The 21366-nt window shown below is 41.5% G+C and overlaps 3 protein-coding genes across 4 annotated transcripts; 1 reads left to right on the top strand and 2 right to left on the bottom strand.

Annotated features, from left to right (window-relative positions):
• Positions 1–1140: 1140 nt before the first annotated feature.
• On the bottom strand, positions 1141–5838 carry LOC132088236 (dopamine receptor 2-like). Of its 2 annotated transcripts, none has more exons than XM_059496617.1 (6): positions 5404–5838; positions 5208–5289; positions 3788–4497; positions 3519–3710; positions 1625–1718; positions 1141–1350 (listed from the first exon to the last, which is right to left on the bottom strand). In XM_059496617.1, exons 1-6 carry the CDS (start codon positions 5724–5726, stop codon positions 1231–1233), a joined length of 1521 nt encoding a protein of 506 aa, XP_059352600.1. In that variant the 5' UTR covers positions 5727–5838; the 3' UTR covers positions 1141–1230. The 2 variants fall into 2 exon arrangements, with proteins under 2 accessions (XP_059352600.1, XP_059352599.1); XM_059496616.1 differs by having other exon boundaries at positions 1141–1353.
• Positions 5839–10454: 4616 nt separating this feature from the next.
• LOC130700532 (dopamine receptor 2-like) lies at positions 10455–13827 on the bottom strand. Its single transcript, XM_059496676.1, has 6 exons — positions 13511–13827; positions 13315–13396; positions 11932–12629; positions 11668–11859; positions 10916–11009; positions 10455–10770 (listed from the first exon to the last, which is right to left on the bottom strand). The coding sequence occupies exons 1-6, from the start codon at positions 13825–13827 to the stop codon at positions 10591–10593; spliced, it is 1563 nt and encodes a 520-aa protein (XP_059352659.1). The 3' UTR covers positions 10455–10590.
• Positions 13828–19112: 5285 nt separating this feature from the next.
• LOC130700086 (uncharacterized) lies at positions 19113–20338 on the top strand. Its single transcript, XM_057522097.2, has 2 exons — positions 19113–19434; positions 19499–20338. The coding sequence occupies exons 1-2, from the start codon at positions 19420–19422 to the stop codon at positions 20048–20050; spliced, it is 567 nt and encodes a 188-aa protein (XP_057378080.1). The 5' UTR covers positions 19113–19419; the 3' UTR covers positions 20051–20338.
• Positions 20339–21366: the final 1028 nt, after the last annotated feature.

Consider the following 21366-nt stretch of genomic DNA (forward strand, 5'->3'; position numbering starts at 1 on the left):
ACCTGAATTTGTCTGCGATTTCATAAATTAAATTTTTTACTGACAGCTGGGTTTAGAGAGGCGTGACAGCGTATGAAAGGCCAACATGCTCATTAACGAGCTAAAATCTCAGAAGCACATGTTGTGTGTCGATAGTCATTTTCGGAGGATTCGAGCAGGCTTTCAAAAGTTGATTGCTTCAAGGCTGTTTCTGCATGTGTGAGCATTCTCTTTGTGAAAAAATATAATTATGAGGAAAGGGTTGGCCAAGCATAAAAACCTGATCTTTGTCTTGCTCTTCAACTTTTTTTCAGGGACACACGACCATGATGCCATCACTTTTTATTACACATCAAGCATGCAAGAGTGTCATCATTTGCAGCCCAAGAGAGAGAACCCATTTGCACAGTTTGAGTGTTGGCACAGAAGCCATCTCAACTTTCTTCTCCTGGATCATGGGGTCGACCCAATAAGAAAAAGTGTTGATGCCAGCCTTTGGGTGCTACGTCAAGCAAATCTCAAGGTAAGTGTGTGAAACAACTTTGTCTCATTAGTTGTCTAGGGTTCAACATGCCTGGGGTTCAAGAAAAGCTTTCAATGTGCACAAGCTAGGCCTCTTTTTGTGTGTTACATAACACTGCTGAATTTCTTCTGAGAAAAGAAGTCAAATTCATGGCAAATTTACTTTCATCAACTCTTTGTTGTTTCCCTAGTCGGATCGATGTCGTAGCCGCAGATTTTTTTTTTTTTCTCCCCATTGATTATTAGATTTGCACTGGTGGCACATGTTTTTCTAGTGTATCCCATTTTCCCCCTTTTTCTTCACGCTTGATGTGATTGACTGACCTTGTGGTATATCCCCATAAGACATTGCTGAAACAGGATCAATTCCATTTTTTTTTTTTTGTTTCACAAAAAAAGAAATCCGTTGATTGGATTCTCATTTTTTTGCAAGACGTTGGTTGGGAAAAGAACAAGCCCTTTGATTGTGTCTCTTTTTCTCGACGCGATCGAACGCATTTGACCTTTTTGTTTGACACGAAGAACGTGTTTCTTTGCATTTTTCACACGATATCGATCCCTCTTAACATTCTAAAAGAAATCCAAAAGACATTGTATTTTTTTTTGTTATCCTGCTACTCGACAGGTATACGTGCTGTACATCGACTCCACAAAGGGGGGAGGTTTCTTTTTCAAACACCAAATGGAACGTTCAATCATTGAAGGGAAATCATTGGATAAAGAGAGGGATCACATGGGGAAAGAGGTCGAATGATGACACAATGACGTAAAACTGGGACTAACAGTCATCTGACTGAGTTGCGAGTTGCTCGGTGTAACGTGAGATCGGCTGTTTGATCCGACAAGATGCTGCTATAACAAAAAATGGAATTGTCATTTTTCTCTAGTCTCAACACGAATCTTTTTAGTTTAAATAATTCAGGGACGTCGTAGCGAATTTTTTGCAACAATGCGATTCATTCAGATTTTTTTTTTCGTGGATCGATACCTGACATAAAAAAAAGTGTGCCTTGCTAAACGTGAGATAGCTTATGCGCTTGACTATTTGATTATAACGAACAAAGAAAGAGACGACGTGCAAAAGCGATCAATAACGTAATTACGTCGATACTCTGTTACTCACGTTTATCGTATTGTTGCTCCCGGATTTCGCGCTGTGCCTCTTCCAGCGATGGAACAAGCGTGGACAGCATCCGCACAGAATTCTTGCAAATGCCCTGTGAAAACGAATTAAAAATTTCGTTTAAATGGCTTTCCTACTTTTTTTTTTTTCGTAAAGAGATGCATTGCATATCTTTCTGGTCTTTTGTGAATCTGTTTATTCCGATGGCTCGGATAACTCACGTTCTCAATTGACGTCAGCTTTTTTTTTTTGTGTTTAATTTTTTTTTAAAACTTGTTCATAAACAAGGCTCCCTTTTGTTGTTATTGTTATTCGACTTTTTCACAGTGTTTCTATGCATAAGCAAACAGGGTCTTTACATGGTCGCAGGGAAAGATAAGAATAGGAAGCTATTTGTTGTTTTCTTTTTTTTTTTTTTTCTAAACACATGTCAAGAATCGATTTTTATTCCTCCCTACCGACACATGCAGCAACCACTTTAAAATGGTGACAGACTGTATTCAATAGCACCACTGTTTGACAAGTCAAATTTGATCAAAAAGAAATGTATCGATCGCGTCAAATAACATTCGAGACTTGTTCCTTTTTTTTGTATGTGAAAAATTCTAAGGGAGATAAGGAAACTGCGGTAGAATGATCAGGCCATCTACTAACCAACTGGAAGAAAGAAAAATCAATTTGTTTGAACGCTGAAAATTGAATTTTTGTTGAAGGTTGCGTTTTTTTTTTTTTTTTTTTGAAATTCTATTTTCGTGTTTTATAAAAAAAAAAAGGGGAGCGATGCTGACTCACGTGAAAGACCGTGTCTGTTTTATATTTTTGGCCGTGTTTTGCATAACGGAAACGAGTCACCTCTACACTTTCAAAACGTTCGAATCCCGTTCGTTTATTTATGAGGAAAACGTTGAAGGGGGGGGGGGGGGGGGGGATTGCAATAAATTTTTATTTTTCGTTTCGGAATCTGAAGATTTTCATCTTATTGGCAGTTTTTTTTTTCCCATTTGTCGTGGGACATTCGTGTTTCGCGGGAGATTTGAAATTGGTTTCGTGAATAATTGCCATTATGTCATTCCCAGGAGTGCTTTATCAGCTATCGGTTTAACTAATTGCCAATCGTTTCCATCGCCACTTTTCTCACTCCCTTTGGAAATCGACTTAAAAAACTCAAATAGGGAAACTTAATTATGCTGCCAGCTTTTGCTCATTCAATAATAGAAAAAGATGACAGGGACAAACTTGATTGATCAAATGATCCCCTTTTTTTTGCCCATCTCTTCTGAAACTGTCGATTGTGCGCTCAGTTTGAATTTCATTCCCAACTTACATAACACGTTTCTATCTACAAAAAAAACGAAATTTTGTTGACGGGTTGTCGCGGATTTTCGACACGCAAATCCAATCAACCCGTGGAATTGACGCAAGTGTCGACTACGATGTTCTCTTGCTTTTCTAGTTCCTTTTTTTTTTTTTTTTTTTTTCATTGGCTGGACGTTGAATGTTTATTTCTTGATCCAGCAGACGCTTCTTTTGGCGCACGTTTGCTGTTATCCATCACTTGATTATTTGGATGTTGGCCGACAGTGTCCGGGATTCTGCTCCAGTGTGGACACATTGCCAATGACGTTGAGTCGCGCCTATTCCACTTTATCTGCTCTTTGTTCCAGAATCCTTTTCCACCCCCCCGGGTTTAACGTGTGCCTCCTTGGTGTGAGTGCCTTGAGTTTGTATTGGAATTAGTTTCGATTCCATCAGCTTATTTCAAATTTTTGATGACATTTGCACCCAGTACTCCCGTTGGTGTTTGTTTGTTCTCGGTCCGCTTAGTTTTAGTTTTTTTTTTTCGGAAAACAAAGGACGGATGGAAGATAAATGATTTTCGGGGGATAGATCCTACCTCCTGAAATCGCGAGACCAACAGGCGTAGATGACGGGGTTCATGCCCGAATTGATCCATCCGAGCCAGGTGACGACGGTGACGACGCGTTCCGGATTGTGGATGCACGACTGACAGAAAGCTGATAGCAAATTAGTGACGAAGAAAGGCAACCAGCAGGCGATGAACACGCCCATCACGATCCCCAGCGTCCTGTTTTGTTTCAAAATAATTCAATTCAATTTTTTAAAAAAGAAAGAGAAATTGAAAATTGAATTTATTAAACTCACTTGGCTGCTTTGCGTTCCTTTGCGATTTTTGCTAATTTCCGACTCAAATTCATTTTGGCGATGGGTAGCCGCCCGTTTCCGTCGCCATCCACCGACGATGAAACGGTTAGCGTTGCGATCGGTGCATCCGCAGGCGAATGACAGCGATCGATGGTTTGATGAGCTTGTTCAGATGTTTCTGGTATTTCTAAAACGTTATTGCGCGCGGACGTAGGCGATGGTTTCAAGGCCAATGAATGACGACCGGCCGCTTGATAAGTTAGAAGAGCGGCCGCCGCCGCGCATCGTCGATTGTCGGAAGCGACGCGTCCCCCTCGATGGATCCGCAATGTTAATAATTCCATCGTTTCGGCCGTTCCCACTCCGCCTTTAGCCGATTCGCCTGTTGAGGACATTGCGACCTGCTTGATGCCGAGGCGGAGCGAGCGCGATTGAGCCACGGCTGCCCGGTAGATGCGATAGTATGTGAAGACCATGACGGAGAGTGGCCCGTAGAAAGAGACGGTGGATGAAAAGACGAGATAGCCTATGTCATCGGTGAAGACGCAGTGTTCCACGACGACAGGTCTGTCCTCGACGACGGCCACCGCTCTCCACCAGGCGATGGCTGGGAAACTGATGAGACTGGAACACACCCAAACGAGCGCAATGAAACAAGCGGCTCGTTTGGGAGTCATCCGGCCCGGATAAGTGAAAGGATCCGTGATTGCCTGCGATTTGGAATGTCACCATTTTTTATTCAAATTGATCAAACATTTTCGTATGTGGGTTCCTTTTTTTTTTGTTTTGTTTTTTTATTCGGATGCTTAACGTCTAACGCAGTCGTGGCAAGCAAATCTTGTTTCTATCTACGTCTTTTTTCATAAATCATTTTCGCATATTCGATGCATTCTGCTTGGTGTCGTTATTATGAATGTGTGGAGCGCTGTAGTTGGTCAGTAAAGTTTTCTTCGTTGGAGAAAGTGGAAAGTAATCAAGCGAATTAGAATTGGCATTCTTTTGATCTTACACTGCGCCAAACGGTCGTCTTCGTTATCGCGACAAGAATCTTTTCTAATAACATGTTTACTTTCCGTCGTGCTACCATAAGATTTGCGTTGCCTCGTTAACTCTGAATGTGGGGGGTGGGTTGCTTCCTTAGAGTTCATCTCGTTCCAGCATTTCAAATGAAGCGGGTGGGGGTTTTATATAATGAGAACATCATCTCTTCGTGGAATGATTTGTCACTTTTTGCGATCAAAACGTGCCATCCCCGACTTTATGCATCTACTTATTATTTGTCTACGTGCTAAAGAGCGACTTTTATGATTTCTTTCTTCTTTTTTTTTTTTCCATGTAAAAACGTTTCAAATAGCAAACAACTTTCTTTGACGGGTCTATCGGGCAGGGTTTCGTTAGATTGTTAGAGAAATATTTTTACCCAATAACGATCCATGGAGATGACGCAGAGATTGAGGATAGATGCGGTGCTGGCCAACACGTCGAACGAATGCCAAACATCACTGTGAAAGAACAACGTTGCGGGGATGTGGGCAGAGTGAGAAATCTCGTCATTGCCAATGAAATTGTACGCCGATCAAAAGCAAAAATAAAAAAAAAATGTAATTGTATGGTACCAGAGATCGCGTCCGAAAAGCCATTGCCGGTCGGATTGCATTTCGACGGCGGCGCTGAAGGGCATGACGATGGAGCCGACCAAACAATCGGCCACGGCCAGCGACGTGATGAAGTAATTGGTCACCGTGTGCAGGTAGCGTTCGCGTGCAACGGCCGCGATGACCAAGGCGTTGCCCAGGATGGTGGCCAAACAAAAGGAGAACAACACGAGTGCTAAAATCGGATTGCCGTCGTCTCCTTTCAACACGAAACGGATCTCTTCCGTTGAATTTTTGTCCTCATCCGATGTCGTCACGTTCGAAAGCACCGCACCCACTTCCATGATGATTTTCTTTTTTGGCTATTTAAATTCAAATTTGGCGCGCACTTTAATCTAGAAGAAAAAAACAGAACGGATAGGGACAGGCGATCACTTCAATAATACGTGCCCTCCATGTTCCGTTGAACGTTCCCGACTGTCGTTGGCCTTACCGTGTGGATTGCTTCTCTACTCTGGGATTCTGATCTCCCGCGCAATCAAAGTGGCGCACGATCCCGCCTTTGACAACATTTTCCTGCCAAACTTGAAATCATTTCTTATTCTTTTTTTTTTTTGTGTGTGTGTGTGTGTGTGTCGTGAAATGTTGAATTTTTTTATTTTTTTTATGATCAAATTCTTTTGACCCCTCGCCGTATTTAAATGGGGGTGGGGGAGGAATTGAGAGATTTGCGTGTCATTGACACTTTGTTTCAATTGATTTAATTTGCCTTTGAAGTCTGTGGATTTTGATACAATCTCAAAATGAGATGAATATGTCATTGAGATGAAACAATGACATTGACATTTAGCCACGAATTTTGTGCTGAACGCAGCCGAAAGCCGTGCTAATCCCGAGAGGAAGGATCCAATTAAATTCGAAACCATCACCTTCAATCTTATACCCGCATTTGCTTATTGACTGGAGCTGAAAGTATCGGTTTACTTGATTTCTACGAAGCTATAGATATACATCGATGTCTTTCTTTTTTTCTTTTTTTTTTTTCCTCCGTTTTTTGAACCGCAGTGGGTTTCCTTTTTTGCCTTAAACTTTTTAAATGCGAGTTTAGTGTGATGGCGTTCGTTGTGACTGTTGATCTTCGGCGACTCTTCACTTTCCAGCTCGCAGACGTCATTGTTGTAATGTAGGAGCACTCTCAGTGCTAGCGGTGGAGGCGTTTCCTATGCATTTCAATTACGATATTGCGGGTATTTTTTTTTTAAAGTTTTGCGCATCCAGAGTGGAAATGTATTCAAGAGAAGCAAAAGAGCCAAAAAAAAAAAAATGTGAAAAGAATAACGATTTAAAATTTCCACGCATGTTTTGTTTTGAAACAACGTTTGTCGTTGGAAGATAGTCCGCTCGCTAATTTCGCTACCAGTGAGTCAAACAGGTGGGGAAGGGCTCTTTTCGGACCGTTGAGTTCAATTAACCAAGGAGTTGGGGAAGGGGCAAATAATTGAAGAGGACCGGTGGCGCTGGTGTGAGGTGCAAATGAACAGCACAAGAACGCGCGCGCTTATAATTGTTTCAGATGACACCAAAGGAAGGACGTATCGCACTATCTAATTTGCATCCCATTATGCCGGCCGTAATGTACGATTTGAATTTTACATGCGTGTTAGAATGGGACGCAATGTCTTTGCTTACCAGCCATTATTTCTTTCGCATTTTTTTTTTTTTTTTTTTGGTTCTACACGGAACATTCGAAATGGAAGGTAAAGGCCAGACAGAGCTGCTCAATATTTCGCAGTCATTCTTCTTTTCTTTTCTTTTTTCCGTTCAATTGGCACAGCCAAGAACGAATTTTAAAAGTGAACTCCACACGGGTTCAGCAGTTCATTTTTTTTTTTTTTTTAGTATTTGCAAATTGTCCGTTTCACGCAATAGTTATTACTAAATTTCACGCTCCACTTCCGATGACTAGTAAATCTCCTTTGATGATTGATGTTATTGGCATTTTTTATTTACATTTTTTTTTTTCCTTTCCAGGTACGCAATTCTATGGACTGGCGTGGGGGAACTTTGATGTCGGTGAAACGGAGCAAACTGTAATCACTTCCGTGGGTACGCTCAAACGAATCACGACGTCGCCATCTGCACGAGGGGGAAGAACGCCAGGTGTGCCGAACAAAGTGGCATCGAAGACTCTGTTGCCGACAGACTTCTCACAACGAGACCCTGAATTCGGATTTGAAAAGAGAGGGAGGAAATCGCCGTCAACTTGTAAGTTTGATGACAACCTTTCTTTTTTTTTTCTTTCTCTCTGTTTGCACGCAAACTCTGTGGAATGGAAAGGGATGCAAAATGTCCGCTCTGCCGTTGCAGCTGCCAAAGAAACAGCGAGGGTTTTTTTTCATTTCATTTTTGCATTGCGCAATCGTCTTAAAGGGGAAGCTCTTCGTACAGTTTGTTAAGCGTTCAGTCAAAGAATTGCGAGGGCCTCGGGATGATTGAAGGTTTACCACTTGTGGACGGTGTCCGTTTCATTTGAATTTGATATGACTAAAATCATCCATCAGCCATGACTGCCGTCCAACTGAATATCGATGCCTGAAAGCTGGGCTCAAAACAGCCTATTTCACGCCATGTCTGACTCTTGTGTCCTGACACATTCAACTTTGCACTCGCGCTGTTACTTTGATTTTTTTTTTTTTTTTTTTTTGCGAATGTAACAAGACGTTGAGTCTCGTTCATGGTTTTGCGGGGCGAGGTTTGTCAATGTCACGGCAACTTTTCTTTTTACATTAGCGAAATTGAATTCATTTGACGATAAGGGAATCGGCGGCGTCTGAAAAAGCATAAGTGTGTGGGAGGTGTCGGTAATGTGGCAGGGGAGACATATCAGCCGTTCTTGATAGGCCACTTTTTGATTGATCCAAAATGTAACTTAAATGCAACTTTGATGAAGAGGAAATGCTTTGTCGGGTGACGCAAATTGGAATTCAATTTTGCGGTGTAGCAGTTCGACTTTCAATGGCTTTTTAACTGCAAAGTGTGATGCTAACGCTCATTCATGACGTCACCTGTTCTTATCGTACTGAACTGTCGATGTATAGTCGAGCGTGATCATTGGTCTCCCCACGCCTTTATCTGGAATTTCGTTTCACAAGTATCACAATTTATCCTCTCTTTAGAAATGTTGATTGCACGCGAGTTGGTGTTGAAAAACAACTCAACATTTGAATCGGGTGGGGGCTCTGAATTCGAATCTTTCTTGATTGTCTCGTCTTCCCACCTGTTTAATTTATTGTTCGTTCAAACGTCTTTTTAGGTAGACTTGTTTTTTTTTTTTTTTTTCTTTAAGATCAAAAGGAAAGGTAAACAATGCTTTGGATCCGACAGCGTTTTTGCAAACGAGTAGGCGTGGCCGTTTGTTTTTTTGTTTATTTTTAATTGTCGTCTTTCTCTCGTTTTTGCATACCTGCTATCTCGAAGACTAAATCATTAGCGTCGGCAAAGTGTAACGGCCTCCCTTCTAATGAATGAATCGCTGCGCCGAACACATTTATTTTTATTTTTTTTTTTTTTCGCAAAAAGAAAAATTTTCGGAATTTATTATTAAAGTTTTGCATCTGACGTTTCAACAGAGCCCGTAAGCAAAACAAAAAAAAAAAAAAATGAACGGGAGCAAGGGAACAGCACAGCTACTCGTTTGTTCAAGCCCACACTTTATCCCGCAGTCTTTTCGTCCGCTCTATTCCCCCCCCCCCGCGGAATTGGGACACATCCGACCTTTGCATCACTTTCTAAAAAAAAAAAAAAAAAATACGTTCATATTTTAAAAAAGAAAAAAAAAATTCTAATAATTTAATTACCTGAAAATTTAAAGCTGTTGAGATGACGTGTCTCAATCCCGTTCGGGAAGAAAAAGGATAACCTTGCGTCAGTGGTGGAGGGACGGTTTTAGTGCTGTTCATTTCTGTTTTATTCATTAAAGATTGGTGTGTGTGTGTGTGTGTGTGTCGTGACAGGCGTATTTACAGTTGTGTCGGCAAAAAAAAAAAAAAAAAAAAAAAAGGGACGTGGGTGTGTTATTCATTCATGGAAGTAGCTGGGTCGGGACGGGATCGCGGGGCGCAGCTTTGCGTAACAAAAGACGACAATCACCAATATGCGTTGATTGTTACCGAAGATGGCGCATATGTCGCTGTTGCTTTCTTTTCTGCGCGGATGAATGCAAAACTATGCGCGCCATATCCTTACGAATGGCCCTCTTCCGCTGAGCAACATTGGAATTTCCATGATTTGAAACGTCTTATGTTCTGCCAATAAACCATGCATGGAAAATGTTACGTTGAACTAAAGGAGTTATTCAGTTATGTCCCGAACGCCCCTCCTCCTCCTCCTCCCCCCTCCACAAAATGCAGATAAGAAATATCTTGAACAGGACGAAGCAAAAATAAAAATAAATAAATAAATAACTGGAGAGGGATTTGCATGTCGACATGCAAAGTTGGTTCAGTAGCAAATGGCTCGTCGTGTTGCAAACCTGACAAACTGTCTCGAATGGCGAGACAGCAAAAGGACGTCATTTCATTGGACCGTCTCCTGTTGAATTTCACACTTTTACATTGCCATTCGCTTTGACTTTGTTTTTTAAAGAACAGGGGACACCCTTGATTGTGTCGAGGCTCTAGATGTCTGATTGTGTTGCCCAATTCTAGGTGACGTGGTCATTTTTTTTTTCTAGGCTTGTTGTATTTCACGATCGTTTAGCGTTGCGTAGGGGAACGTTACGTATCCATGTTTGAATGCCACAATCATTCTCCACGCAAGGGTAGCCAAATTTAATTGTACTTTTTTTCAAATCGCATGACAAAGCATATCGTTCATTCTTTTAATTATTATTTTTTTTTTAATTGCGTGAATATGCAAGGGTTATCGCCAAATCCCAGCGTCCAAATGCCAATAAGTGTGCTGCATTCATGCATATTTAATCTCGGGAGGTCATATCGATATGGCCTCGGGAGGGGGGGGCGTGATCTATCCGAAGCGAATGCATTTTCGCGACGCGTTATATTGACACTTATTCTTTTTTTGCGCACAAAATACGTGTAGATCGATTCATCTTTGCAACAGCAACAACAACAACAAAAAAAAACGAGCGGAAATCGAACGACTCGACAATACCGAAAAAAAAAAAGAAACGATTGAAAGGCGGGGGGATCACGCGGGAAACGAGGCCGACGTGTGACAGAGCGACGTGAAACTAGGGCTGCCTATCATCGGGCTGAGCTGCGAAGCACTGGGTGTGGCCACTGCGAAACTGGCGTGAGATAGCGGACGATGAGATGCAGTCGAAATGGACGTGCCCGTTCCACCTCCGCTCACATTGTTGTGTTGTTGCTGCTGTGACGACGTCAACAACAACAAAACATCCAGGGTGGGAAAAAGAAAAAGAAAAGAAAATGTATTAATGTTCGTACTAAGGAAACCCGTCACGAATGTCTGTTCCGGGTCGCGTACTCGTTACAAAAGGATATACACTCACGTTAATCGTACTGTTACTACCGGATTTGCCGCTATGCCTCTTCCAGCGGTGAAACAAGCGGGGACAGCATCCGCACAGGATTCTCGCAAATGCCCTGTTAAAACATTGAAAAGGAGGATCGTTTTTTTTTTTTAAAGGGAGGCAGACAATGCAATCCTTCGTTGTCACTGCGCATAACAGATTCGCTTCAATATTTCAATTCCGGCCGGAAGCTTTGCCTCCATTTCATGAAAGCCTTTAGAGAGAGAGAGAGAGAGAGGAGAGAGAGAGAGGGGGGGGGGGGGACTCTTTGCGGGGAATAAAACATGCGGAAAGTTGGAGGGGGGCGCCGGACGGGCAAAATGCGTTCAGCCATCGCGTTGTTAACGAACACGTGTGGCCCATCTTTTTAGTGTTTTCATTTTTTTTTTTTTTACGGTGGATGTCATCCCGTCTGCTGTGTTATTTGTTGCAACTTGATTATTTGAGCATAGACATGCTGGATCGTCTGCTACGCGCAGATCGATCGCCATTACCCGTGGCATCAGCACGTCCTCTTTTTTATTATTATTATTTATTATTATTATTATTTTTTTTTTTTTTTGGAAATTATTATATACCAACTCGACGTCCATCGGGCGACTCGAAATGCAAACTTGGCCATTAAGCGGATGGCGCAACGGCCGTGGCCGAATATGCTTCTAATTACGCAGTGGATGGCCTAATTGATTTGCGTGGCGGCCAGATGCGAATGACAAATGTGTAGTTTTTACCTCCTGAAATCGCGAGACCAACAGGCGTAGATGACGGGGTTCATGCCCGAATTGATCCATCCGAGCCAGGTGACGACGGTGACGACGCGCTCCGTGTCGTGAATGCAGGCCTGGCAAAAAGCCGACAGCAAATTCGTGACGAAAAACGGGAGCCAACAGGCGATGAACACGCCCATCACGATCCCCAGCGTCCTGTTTTGTTTCGTTCAATCAAAATAATTCAATTCAATTGAAAGAAAAACGAATTGAATTTATTGAACTCACTTGGCTGCCTTGCGCTCCTTGGCAATTTTTGCTAATTTCCGACTCAAATTCATTTTGGCGTTGGGTAGCCGTCCGTTGCCGTCGCCATCGACCGACGACGAAACAGAGAGCGCTGCGATCTGCACTTCCGGCGGCGAATGGCGTCGATCGTTTGTCTCCTCGTGATGGTGTTGAGACGATTCCGGTAGTTGTAAAACGTTATTGCGTGTGGATGTGGGCGATGGCTGACGACTGGCCGCTTGATAAGTTAGAAGGGCAGCGGCCGCTGCACATCGTCGATTGTCGGAAGCGACGCGTCCTCCTCGATGGATCCGCAATGTTAATAATTCCATTGTTTCGGCTGTTCCCGCTCCGCCTTTAGCCAAGTCGTTTGTGGAGGACATTGCGACTTGTTTGATGCCCAGTCGAAGCGATCGCGACTGGGCCACGGCTGCCCGGTAGATGCGGTAATAAGTGAACACCATGACGGACAGCGGGCAGTAGAAGGAAACGCTGGAAGAAAAGACGAGGTAGCCCACGTCGTCTGTGAAGACGCAGTGTTCCACGACGACAGGTCCGTCCTCGACGACGGCCACCGCTCTCCACCAGGCGATGGCTGGGAAACTGATGAGACTGGAACACACCCAAACGAGCGCAATGAAACAAGCGGCTCGTTTGGGAGTCATCCGGCCCGGATAAGTGAAAGGATCCGTGATTGCCTGCGATTTGGAATGTCACCAATTTTTTATTCAAATGAATCAAATATTTCTTTTGTGTGGAGTTTGCCTGCGCATTCTCTTCCATCTTTTCCTGAAATAATTTTCGTATTTGTTGACCGTGGCGTACATAATTAGTATTGCAGCGCGACTGAGATGCATTGACCTTGCTTGCTCGACGCACAGAAGGGGGTCTTTATAATTGATATCGAATCGGTCCTTCAGGTGTATTAGGATTTCCTTCAAGGAGAGGATCTAACCAATGGGAATCGGCCTTCTTTTCATCTCGAGGTCTGTCGGCTAGCATTTTCGAAATATTCCGCCTGCATCCTTGACAAGTTCTCTCCTCCATTTTTCACATTTTTGGTTTTTTATTTTCTATGCGCACGCGATTTATTATTTTTTTTTTTTTTTTTTGTTGTTGTTGTTGTATCTAGTTACAAAGTTCTTCTCCACTTTGTGTCAACTCATGTGGAGGCGGCGGGGAGGTTCATTATTTCTAAGGAAAGCATGAATTCTTAAATTCTTTTTCTTTTTCTTTTTTTTTTTTTTACAGTGGAGGGGGTGGCGGGGTTGCATTGTTGAATATCGCGAGCGCTTAACTCCTTAAACTCGTCGAACATAGCACATTATCACGCGTGCCTCTTCTCCATCCATTGATTAGGTGCTAATTATAAAGAATAATTACCCAGTAGCGATCCATGGAGATGACGCACAGATTGAGGATGGAAGCCGTGCTGGCCAGGACGTCGAAAGAGTGCCAAACATCACTGTGAAAGAACAGCGTTGCGGGGGTGTGTGCAGAGTGAGAAATCTCGTCATTGCCAATGAAATTGTACGCCGATCAAAAGCAAAAATAAAAAAAAAATGTAATTGTATGGTACCAGAGATCGCGTCCGAAAAGCCATTGCCGGTCGGATTGCATTTCGACGGCGGCGCTGAAGGGCATGACGATGGAGCCGACCAAACAATCGGCCACGGCCAGCGACGTGATGAAGTAATTGGTCACGGTGTGCAGGTAGCGTTCGCGTGCAACGGCCGCGATGACCAAGGCGTTGCCCAGGATGGTGGCCAAACAAAAGGAGAACAACACGAGCGCTAAAATCGGATTGCCGTCGTCTCCTTTCAACACGAAACGGATCTCTTCCGTTGAATTTTTGTCCTCATCCGATGTCGTCACGTTCGAAAGCACCACTTCCATTTTGAGAATTAAAATAAAAAATTAAAATATTACGTGCACGTGAAAAAAATGGTTAGCGATGTGCTTTCGTCCGTAAATGGAGACGGGAGGACGATCCGCTTGCTAGCAGATTCCGTCCGCGACTGAATTGAATAGCGACTACTTCCGATGCGCGACATTGTTCGGCGCACATCCGCGGCGGATCTTTGCGTTGCGCACGGAAATAAAGGATCAACAATAATTCGTCTTCTTCCTTTGGAGTGTTTCTTTTTTCTTTTCTCCTCGACGCTATGGCCGAGTTCATTTGTGATGACGACAAGATGGTTGAACTTGATTGAACTTCACTCTTGAAATTGGGAATCATCCAATCGACAAAAGCTAGTGAGCTCTGAGACCAACCATTTCTTTATTGACATTGATTCAATCAAAGTTCGTCTTTCACATATTTCGCCCTCTCCTTCTTTTTTGGCTTTTGATTATGCCACCCTGATTGATCTCCGTAACGTTTTCTCTCCTCTCCCTTCGGTGATTGAATGTTATTTCTTTTGAACGGCGGGGACGGATTAGACCGTTGATCGAATTCGAGTTTTCGTCCAGCATTACGGATGTTAATGTACCAAAGGCGATTAAAAATGATGAGGTTACCATGCGCCATCACATCATGTGCTGTTTGCTTTTTTGAAAAAAAAAACAACTTCCTCGTAAGATGGCAGCACGAGTTAAAAAAAAATTAAAAAAATTGATTTATTTCATTCGTCTCAAAATCCTGTAACCGAAAATTTATTCGTTAATTTCGTTCAATGGATGGGTTCATTAACTTTGCTGTGCGTTAGAACAGACTACGTTTGTTGATTGCGATTCTTGTCTCGTTTTATTTCGGATATGGCAGGCTGGTAGGACTTTGTGGTTATTCAAAAGAAAACAATGGCCGTGCCCTAAGGGTTTTCTTTTGAACTAGTCGTTACAATCATTTGTAACTTGCGTCTTTCAAAGGAAAAAAAAAATGGAAGTTAACAACATTAAAAGGAACTATTATGAAGGAAGAGATTTATGAATCTTAACACATAAAAAAAAAAAAAGAAACCTACGATTTTTTTTTTTTTTTTGGCGCACTTTACGTCGAGGGCACGATTACGTAGGTAAATAACCTTTTGATCGGGTTGTTATTAATGAGGGAAGCGAGTCAAGATTTTTGAACTTAACGGGCATGTTGTTGACTTGCCAAGCTCTTCCCGCACGCACCCGTTGAGTCATCGTCGGCGGTCTAATCGAATCCGCAGAATTTTTTATTACAATAAATCAAGATTGTTTTAAAGGGAGGAAAGAAAAAAATTATTAAAAATTTTTTTTTTTTTGAAATAATGATTTATTTTGAAATGTTTCAACCGACTGTGAAAAAGATGATGTTACATTACTAGGCATATCTACAAGGGCATTAAAAATCGGATAGTTTTCATAAGATATGAGCCATTGTCTCTTTTTTTTCCCTTCATAGGCCATTTGACTTAAATATGCATTGACTTCCGGTTCATTATTTATTATGAAAAACCAAGTTTATTGTGTATACAATTTCTCTCTCTCTCTCTCACGCACAGCCATCGCGAAACCTTGTTTTCTTTTAGAGATATCCTTCAAACTTAAATGATTCTTTTACAATTGAATCGTCGAACGGGCAGGGGGCTTTAATACTATCGAGACTGCAATTTATTAAATAAGATGTCGCTACGGTAGCATTGTTGATTTATAAAGAGAGTGACATATTACAGTTTGCACGCCTCCCCATGTTGAGCCTCTCATTGGATAAACACACACGTGCCAGCAGCCACACAAAGACATCTGGTAGCTAAGATTCTTTTTGATTTTGCCTCCCCCCCCCCCCTTCTTTATTTTTTATTTCTTTCCTCTTATTGATTCGGACCTCTTTTTGTGGTGTTTATGACTTGCTTGCCTATTGGCAAATACCACGTGATGGTAATAAAGAGGCACGCAAGTGTGTACACACTTGACATCAAATATTGAGAGAAGAGCAATCAACTTTTTGTTTTGTTCCCTATTTTCGAGAGTTAATTCGCATACGTGGCGAATGTTACAATTACGTTGCAATTGTCACGTGGCTGATTTTCGCTCGAGTGGATTCCTAATTAGACGATTTTTTCATGCGAATTATAGTTTGTATTTTGGCAGTAGGATGTGTTCGGATTGCGCATGGACTTTTCTCACTTGGCACAAGTAAATTTGAGCAGCACTCTATTTGATAGTGATCCACGCATTTGAATATGTTTTCGGCGTTTTGATGTAATGCGCTTAAAACAAAAATGATCAACTTTATCCGGTCCGTATATGTAAACTATACGATGTCGTAAACGACTCCCATATTTGAATATGTTACTTTTTTTTTTTTTTCAAATGGATACTACTTGAATCTCGTTTACATTTAGGGTTCCCTTTTTTTTTTTCATGTTTCATTTGCGTGTTATTCTCTCGAATGACTTGAATTCATTTAAAAACAATGCTTTTCGCTTGATTAAATTTTGCCTAACAGATGGCGATAGTGTCGTTTGTACGTGCACTCCGCCGGAAAGACATAATCTTTTAATATTGATTTGCCAACACGTTGTAATGTCGTATTTCCTTTGATCCATTGTTTTAGATGCGAAACTGTGCCTTCAAACAGATCCCTCCTCCTTTTTTTTTTTTTTTCATCGGCGATAGCTAAAACAATGTTATCGCCGATGGGCAGTGCACCATGATGACGTCATTACGTCCTTCACATCTCCCCGTTGCGGATATTCGCTATTTTGTTTGAGGCAGGAAAAGAAAAGAACGAAAAAAACATTAATTGGGCTATTCCAATCGTGCAATTCAATTTGATTAGGCTCAGTCCGCCACGAGAAAAGCGTTTTCAATGTGTGGCTGATATTTTGATTGAATCAACAATTCAATTTGCCAATTGTGTTTATCGATCCGCCTTCGAGTCTGATTGCGGCGTCTACGGGCCCACCCTGTTATTGCTAATGACATCCTTGTTTTGATTTGGGGCGAATATGAAAAGAAAAAAAACAACATTGCCCAGCACGTGATCAGCTGATTTCGAACAGAAGCTAACGGAAGAAAAAAGGATAAGAAAAGCTTTTCATCCTCGCGATTCTTCGACGACTTCAAAGTTGTTTGATTTTCAAGAAGCCATCAGACAGGTCTTTTGATTCGCCTCCCTTTTATTTGAATTGTTTACAGCAGCAGAAGAATCATCAGCGCGCTTTTTAAGGGCGGCTCTGGCTGATCTTAAAGTGCGTCCGGAAAATGGTTTATGATTCCAATGTTATCCACACTCATAGGGACCTTTATTTTTTATTTTTTTTTTTTTTTTTACTGTTAAATAATAGTCTTTATATCCGACGAATGGCTTCGCCCAGTTTTACCGTCACATCCAATCATGCGTCGGCCTTAACACAGAAATCCCTAGTCATTCATTATTGTGTTATCCTAGGCTTTCGCTATTCTTTTTTCTCCTTACAAAACATTCCATCTGATCCTGTTTTTGTTTTTTTGTGGTGGTGGATTGACCCAGATCAAGATCCCCGAACTATACATCATTCGCTATTTTCACAGCATCCGTAGATGTCCCTTCTGGCTGCTCTATTGGTTAAAGTGCTGCCGGCATCTAATGCAATCGGTGAACTCGATCGTATAAGAAAGCAAAAAAAAAAAAAAAGAAGAAGGCAAAAGTCCTGACATTAGAGGGTGTGTGTGTGCCTAGATATCCGGTATAGCCGAGTAAAATGTTTGTGTTCTTGCGTTTTATATAGTGGGGGGGGGGGGGGGGGGGGATGAATGATGAAACGTCTTAGCCTCACATCTTGACAACCGGAGATGCTATTTCGTACGGTGCGGTTGGGCTTCTTTTTCCTTATAAACGGGAAGGGAAGTAGGGGAAACCAACAGTGTTAGATCATCGCGATGATTCCAATCCTTTTTTTTTTTTTTTTTTTTCCTTCTCACTGTATCGACCTAAAGAGAGCAACTCATCCGGAATAACGTCTTTTTATAAAGAACGCGGAAGTGTAGCGCGTTAGAAGGGGGGGGTTTAGTGACTCTTTGCTGTCTGGCTACATCAAAACTGCATTGAAAGAAGAAACACACAAATGTTTAACCCCCTCCGTTGAATCTATCCTTGTAATCTAATATGGACAGTCGTAGACAAAAAAAAAAAAAAAAAAAAAAAAAAACGAGAGGGAAAACCGTATAATATTGTGCGTATGACCCTGTACGTTTCTTCCTTTTTTTTTTTTTCACAAAATGTCGGTGGATTGGTTTTATACGATGGTCATTTACGTTTTTTTTTCTTCCCCTTTTTCTCTCTCTCTCTTTCGACAGTTGTGTGGATGCGCCGCACTTTTGGCGAGTTTTGGAGAAATAAACGAAGAAAGGTCGTCAAAAACGGAAGCTGTATCCTTCGTGAAAAACAAGTTTCCCGCACGTCGTCGTCTGATTTTTTATTAGCATCGTAAATTTCTGATTGATGCCAATTGAAGGCATTTTTACAATCTTGGAAAAAGGTCTAATCATATACTTGGCCCGTCAGATTTTATGGATGCAGTAAAAAACAAAAAAAAAAAAAAGGAAAAAGAAAATAAGGAAAACGTTTACGTCTGTCTCATTATGCATACCCGATAACCTTCACGAACGACGGTTTGTGATCGATTGCCGGAAACGGACAAATTGCTTCCAACACGGTAAATTTATTTCTTTTCATTCAATTTCAGAATTTGAATGGCTCGTTGTTTTTATTTTCTTTCCGTGGTGCCCAAAAGGCTGATCCATTAGTTCAATGATTGAAAAATGGAACTGCGGAATCAGTTGATCACGAATGACACTTATTTTGTATTTTTCAGGAACAGCCGGACAGAATCATCATGTAAAAGGGACTGAACATTATTTCACTTTCCATTTCAATATTACAAGACAATTTGTAACTCATTTTTCAAACTCCTCGTCGTTTCTTTCGTTCAAAATCAGTTGCAATCACGTATTTCGCCATAGGGTTTCTGCCAAGGTGAGTTGATAGTGTGTTGTCCATCACCGGCACCTTACTAACGATATGTCTGTCAACAGATGGCGATATTGAAATAGATTTCGTTGTGACTGCACTCCGCTAGATGGCTTTCCGAGAAAGAAAGGCAAGTACTTAACATCCTTAATTCTGCATGTACAGTACAGTACGACATGTGCAGCTGTTGATGAGAAGAATAGAAATCGTCTACCGTAACGGTTGACTAATGGTCAGAAATTAAATCATCTTTTCTCGACCTAGTTTTCCCTTTCTTCGGTATTTCGGCTGAGGATATGAAAAACGATGTCAGCGGGAAGCAATAAAGAGACGAGCTTTAGTTTCTGGCAGAATGTTTATTTACAGATTTGTGGTAATCTTACAGCACGTGGTGAAAGTACAACGAAAAAAAAAAAGAAGAAGAAACGAGCGAAAGCAAACCAAAATCTGACGGTATATAATCCGATCCCTGTGCCGTCCAGTCAGTCTAAACATACCCAACTGTTCAGACTAATAACGCAAGATCTTTGAGTTTTGCGTTTTCGTGATACAACCCCTTATTCGCCATGACTTTAATTTTGGTAAGTTAAGTTAAATGACCAATCAATTCATTTTTCGAAAATGTTATGTATTTGAAATTTTCAGTTGAGGAAACGCACGACATGCTTTACTTACTTGGTTTTGCTTCACGTCTCCGTCGTTTGGGCCGGCATTGAAACTCATTCGTCCTCCAGTCTACCCAGCACGATTTCAGTCGTGACGCAGGATTCGCACAACGGGACAAATTCAACAACCAAACTTTCAACAAGTAACGAGGCCCTGTCTGCCATGTTGGAAGGAGGAATCTTCGACGATGCAAATAACGTGGGGTCACCTCAATTACCAACGGAAGCAGCTAGAACCAACGTGTCATCGACTACGACTTCTGCTCCGATAGATCTCCCCCTGTTTTATCCATCATCACCTAATTATCAACCAGGTAAGCGCTACGGTCCTCTTCGTGAAACTTACCACCCCCTGCCGGCCCGAGTGAACAAAGATTCGTTTCGCCGCCCAGCTGGATTAACCCCCGTCAAACCGAGATTTTTGGGCTTTCCTCCGATATCCAACACACGTGAAAATGTCGGTCTGGAAATCAACTGGGCGGCGAAAGTCGGTCGAGCTCATCGTTCGTTTTACGATTTTTTGTTGGCTTGATTTTTATGTCCTCCCATTTTGTGTCGAATGTTTGAGCTCTCGTTGCGTAAACTTTGTGGCTAATGTTTATATACCTTAAAATAGCTTCAAAGCTGATGCTTTGAAATATACAAATTGTTTTGCAAATAGAATTAAAGAATGGTTTACATCAACTTGATGATAACGCAGACTTTTGTGTTGGTTAGCACGGCTCAAATGTCTTTTGGGCTGTGCTAGCTAAATTTATTTGGCAAATGAATAAGTTAAAAAAAAAAGAAAGAGGTAATACAATACCGGAGAGACGTAAGAGTTTACGGAAGTTATAGTCTGTCAATTTGCAAGTGTAGAACCCCAATAAAGAAAATATTCAAATTTTTTTTTGTGCAATTTAGGAGAATTCGAAAATTGAATACGGACAATCGCTAGGTAAAGAAACGGAATGGAATGGACATATTTATTCCCTATCTGTTTTGGGAAGACCGAAGCCATTCCTAACATGATTGTAGTCCCATATTACTTTTAAAGGTAATTATCCATACCATTCGCTTAAGTCAAAATTATTTAACTTGTTGCATTGAATGTTTACCCAAAGTATATCTTCTATTAGAAAAAGAACCCTGTCTTTGACGCGTATTAGCGGTGGATACTCCATAATGTGGAATCAAAATTCAAATTAATGGAAATGTATTCGTTTGCCATAAAGGTGTGCCATATACTCAAGAAAAGGAAGCAGAAAAAGGACAGGTAAAATTAACATAATTTAACAGCGGATTTTCGATTCCACTGTTTTCATTTCAGACGTTTTAAGTCGTGAGGAGGTTGACAATCAAAACGGGAATTACTTAATAATGGCCCGTGTGACCTTTAGCTTTGATGCCTTTTACTTTGTAGGACTTGGGAACATGATGTTTTGGAACGTAAACTTTAGCTTTGTGAGCCTTATGCGCCTTAAGGTGCGATTCGGCTGCGCCCAAATCAGAGTCCATTAAAGATGCCGTTTCTCCCTTTTCACCTTCCAATGGAACCGCGGAGACCATTGCGACCACAGCAAAAAGTGCGAATAGCTAGCGAACAAATTGAAATTTCCATTTAAAAAAAAAACTTATATTCTCAATCAACAGTTAAACTTTAAACGAACTTACCAAAAAGACGAGCTTCATTTTGTTGTTGTTCTAAACTGTTTGGATGTTCAGATGCAAAGTGTAACTATTGACTGGTGAGCTGGATGTTTTTATACTTGAAGTGCGCACCTGCTGGGGCATGAGAGAAATTTGCATTTTCTTCATGCAATATCGGCAAAAACATCAGGGAAGTCTATGGGCCTTGAGCTGGTTTCC

This window comes from Daphnia carinata, chromosome 8 (genome assembly GCF_022539665.2).
Source record: "Daphnia carinata strain CSIRO-1 chromosome 8, CSIRO_AGI_Dcar_HiC_V3, whole genome shotgun sequence".
In the NCBI taxonomy this organism is placed as follows: domain Eukaryota; kingdom Metazoa; phylum Arthropoda; class Branchiopoda; order Diplostraca; family Daphniidae; genus Daphnia; species Daphnia carinata.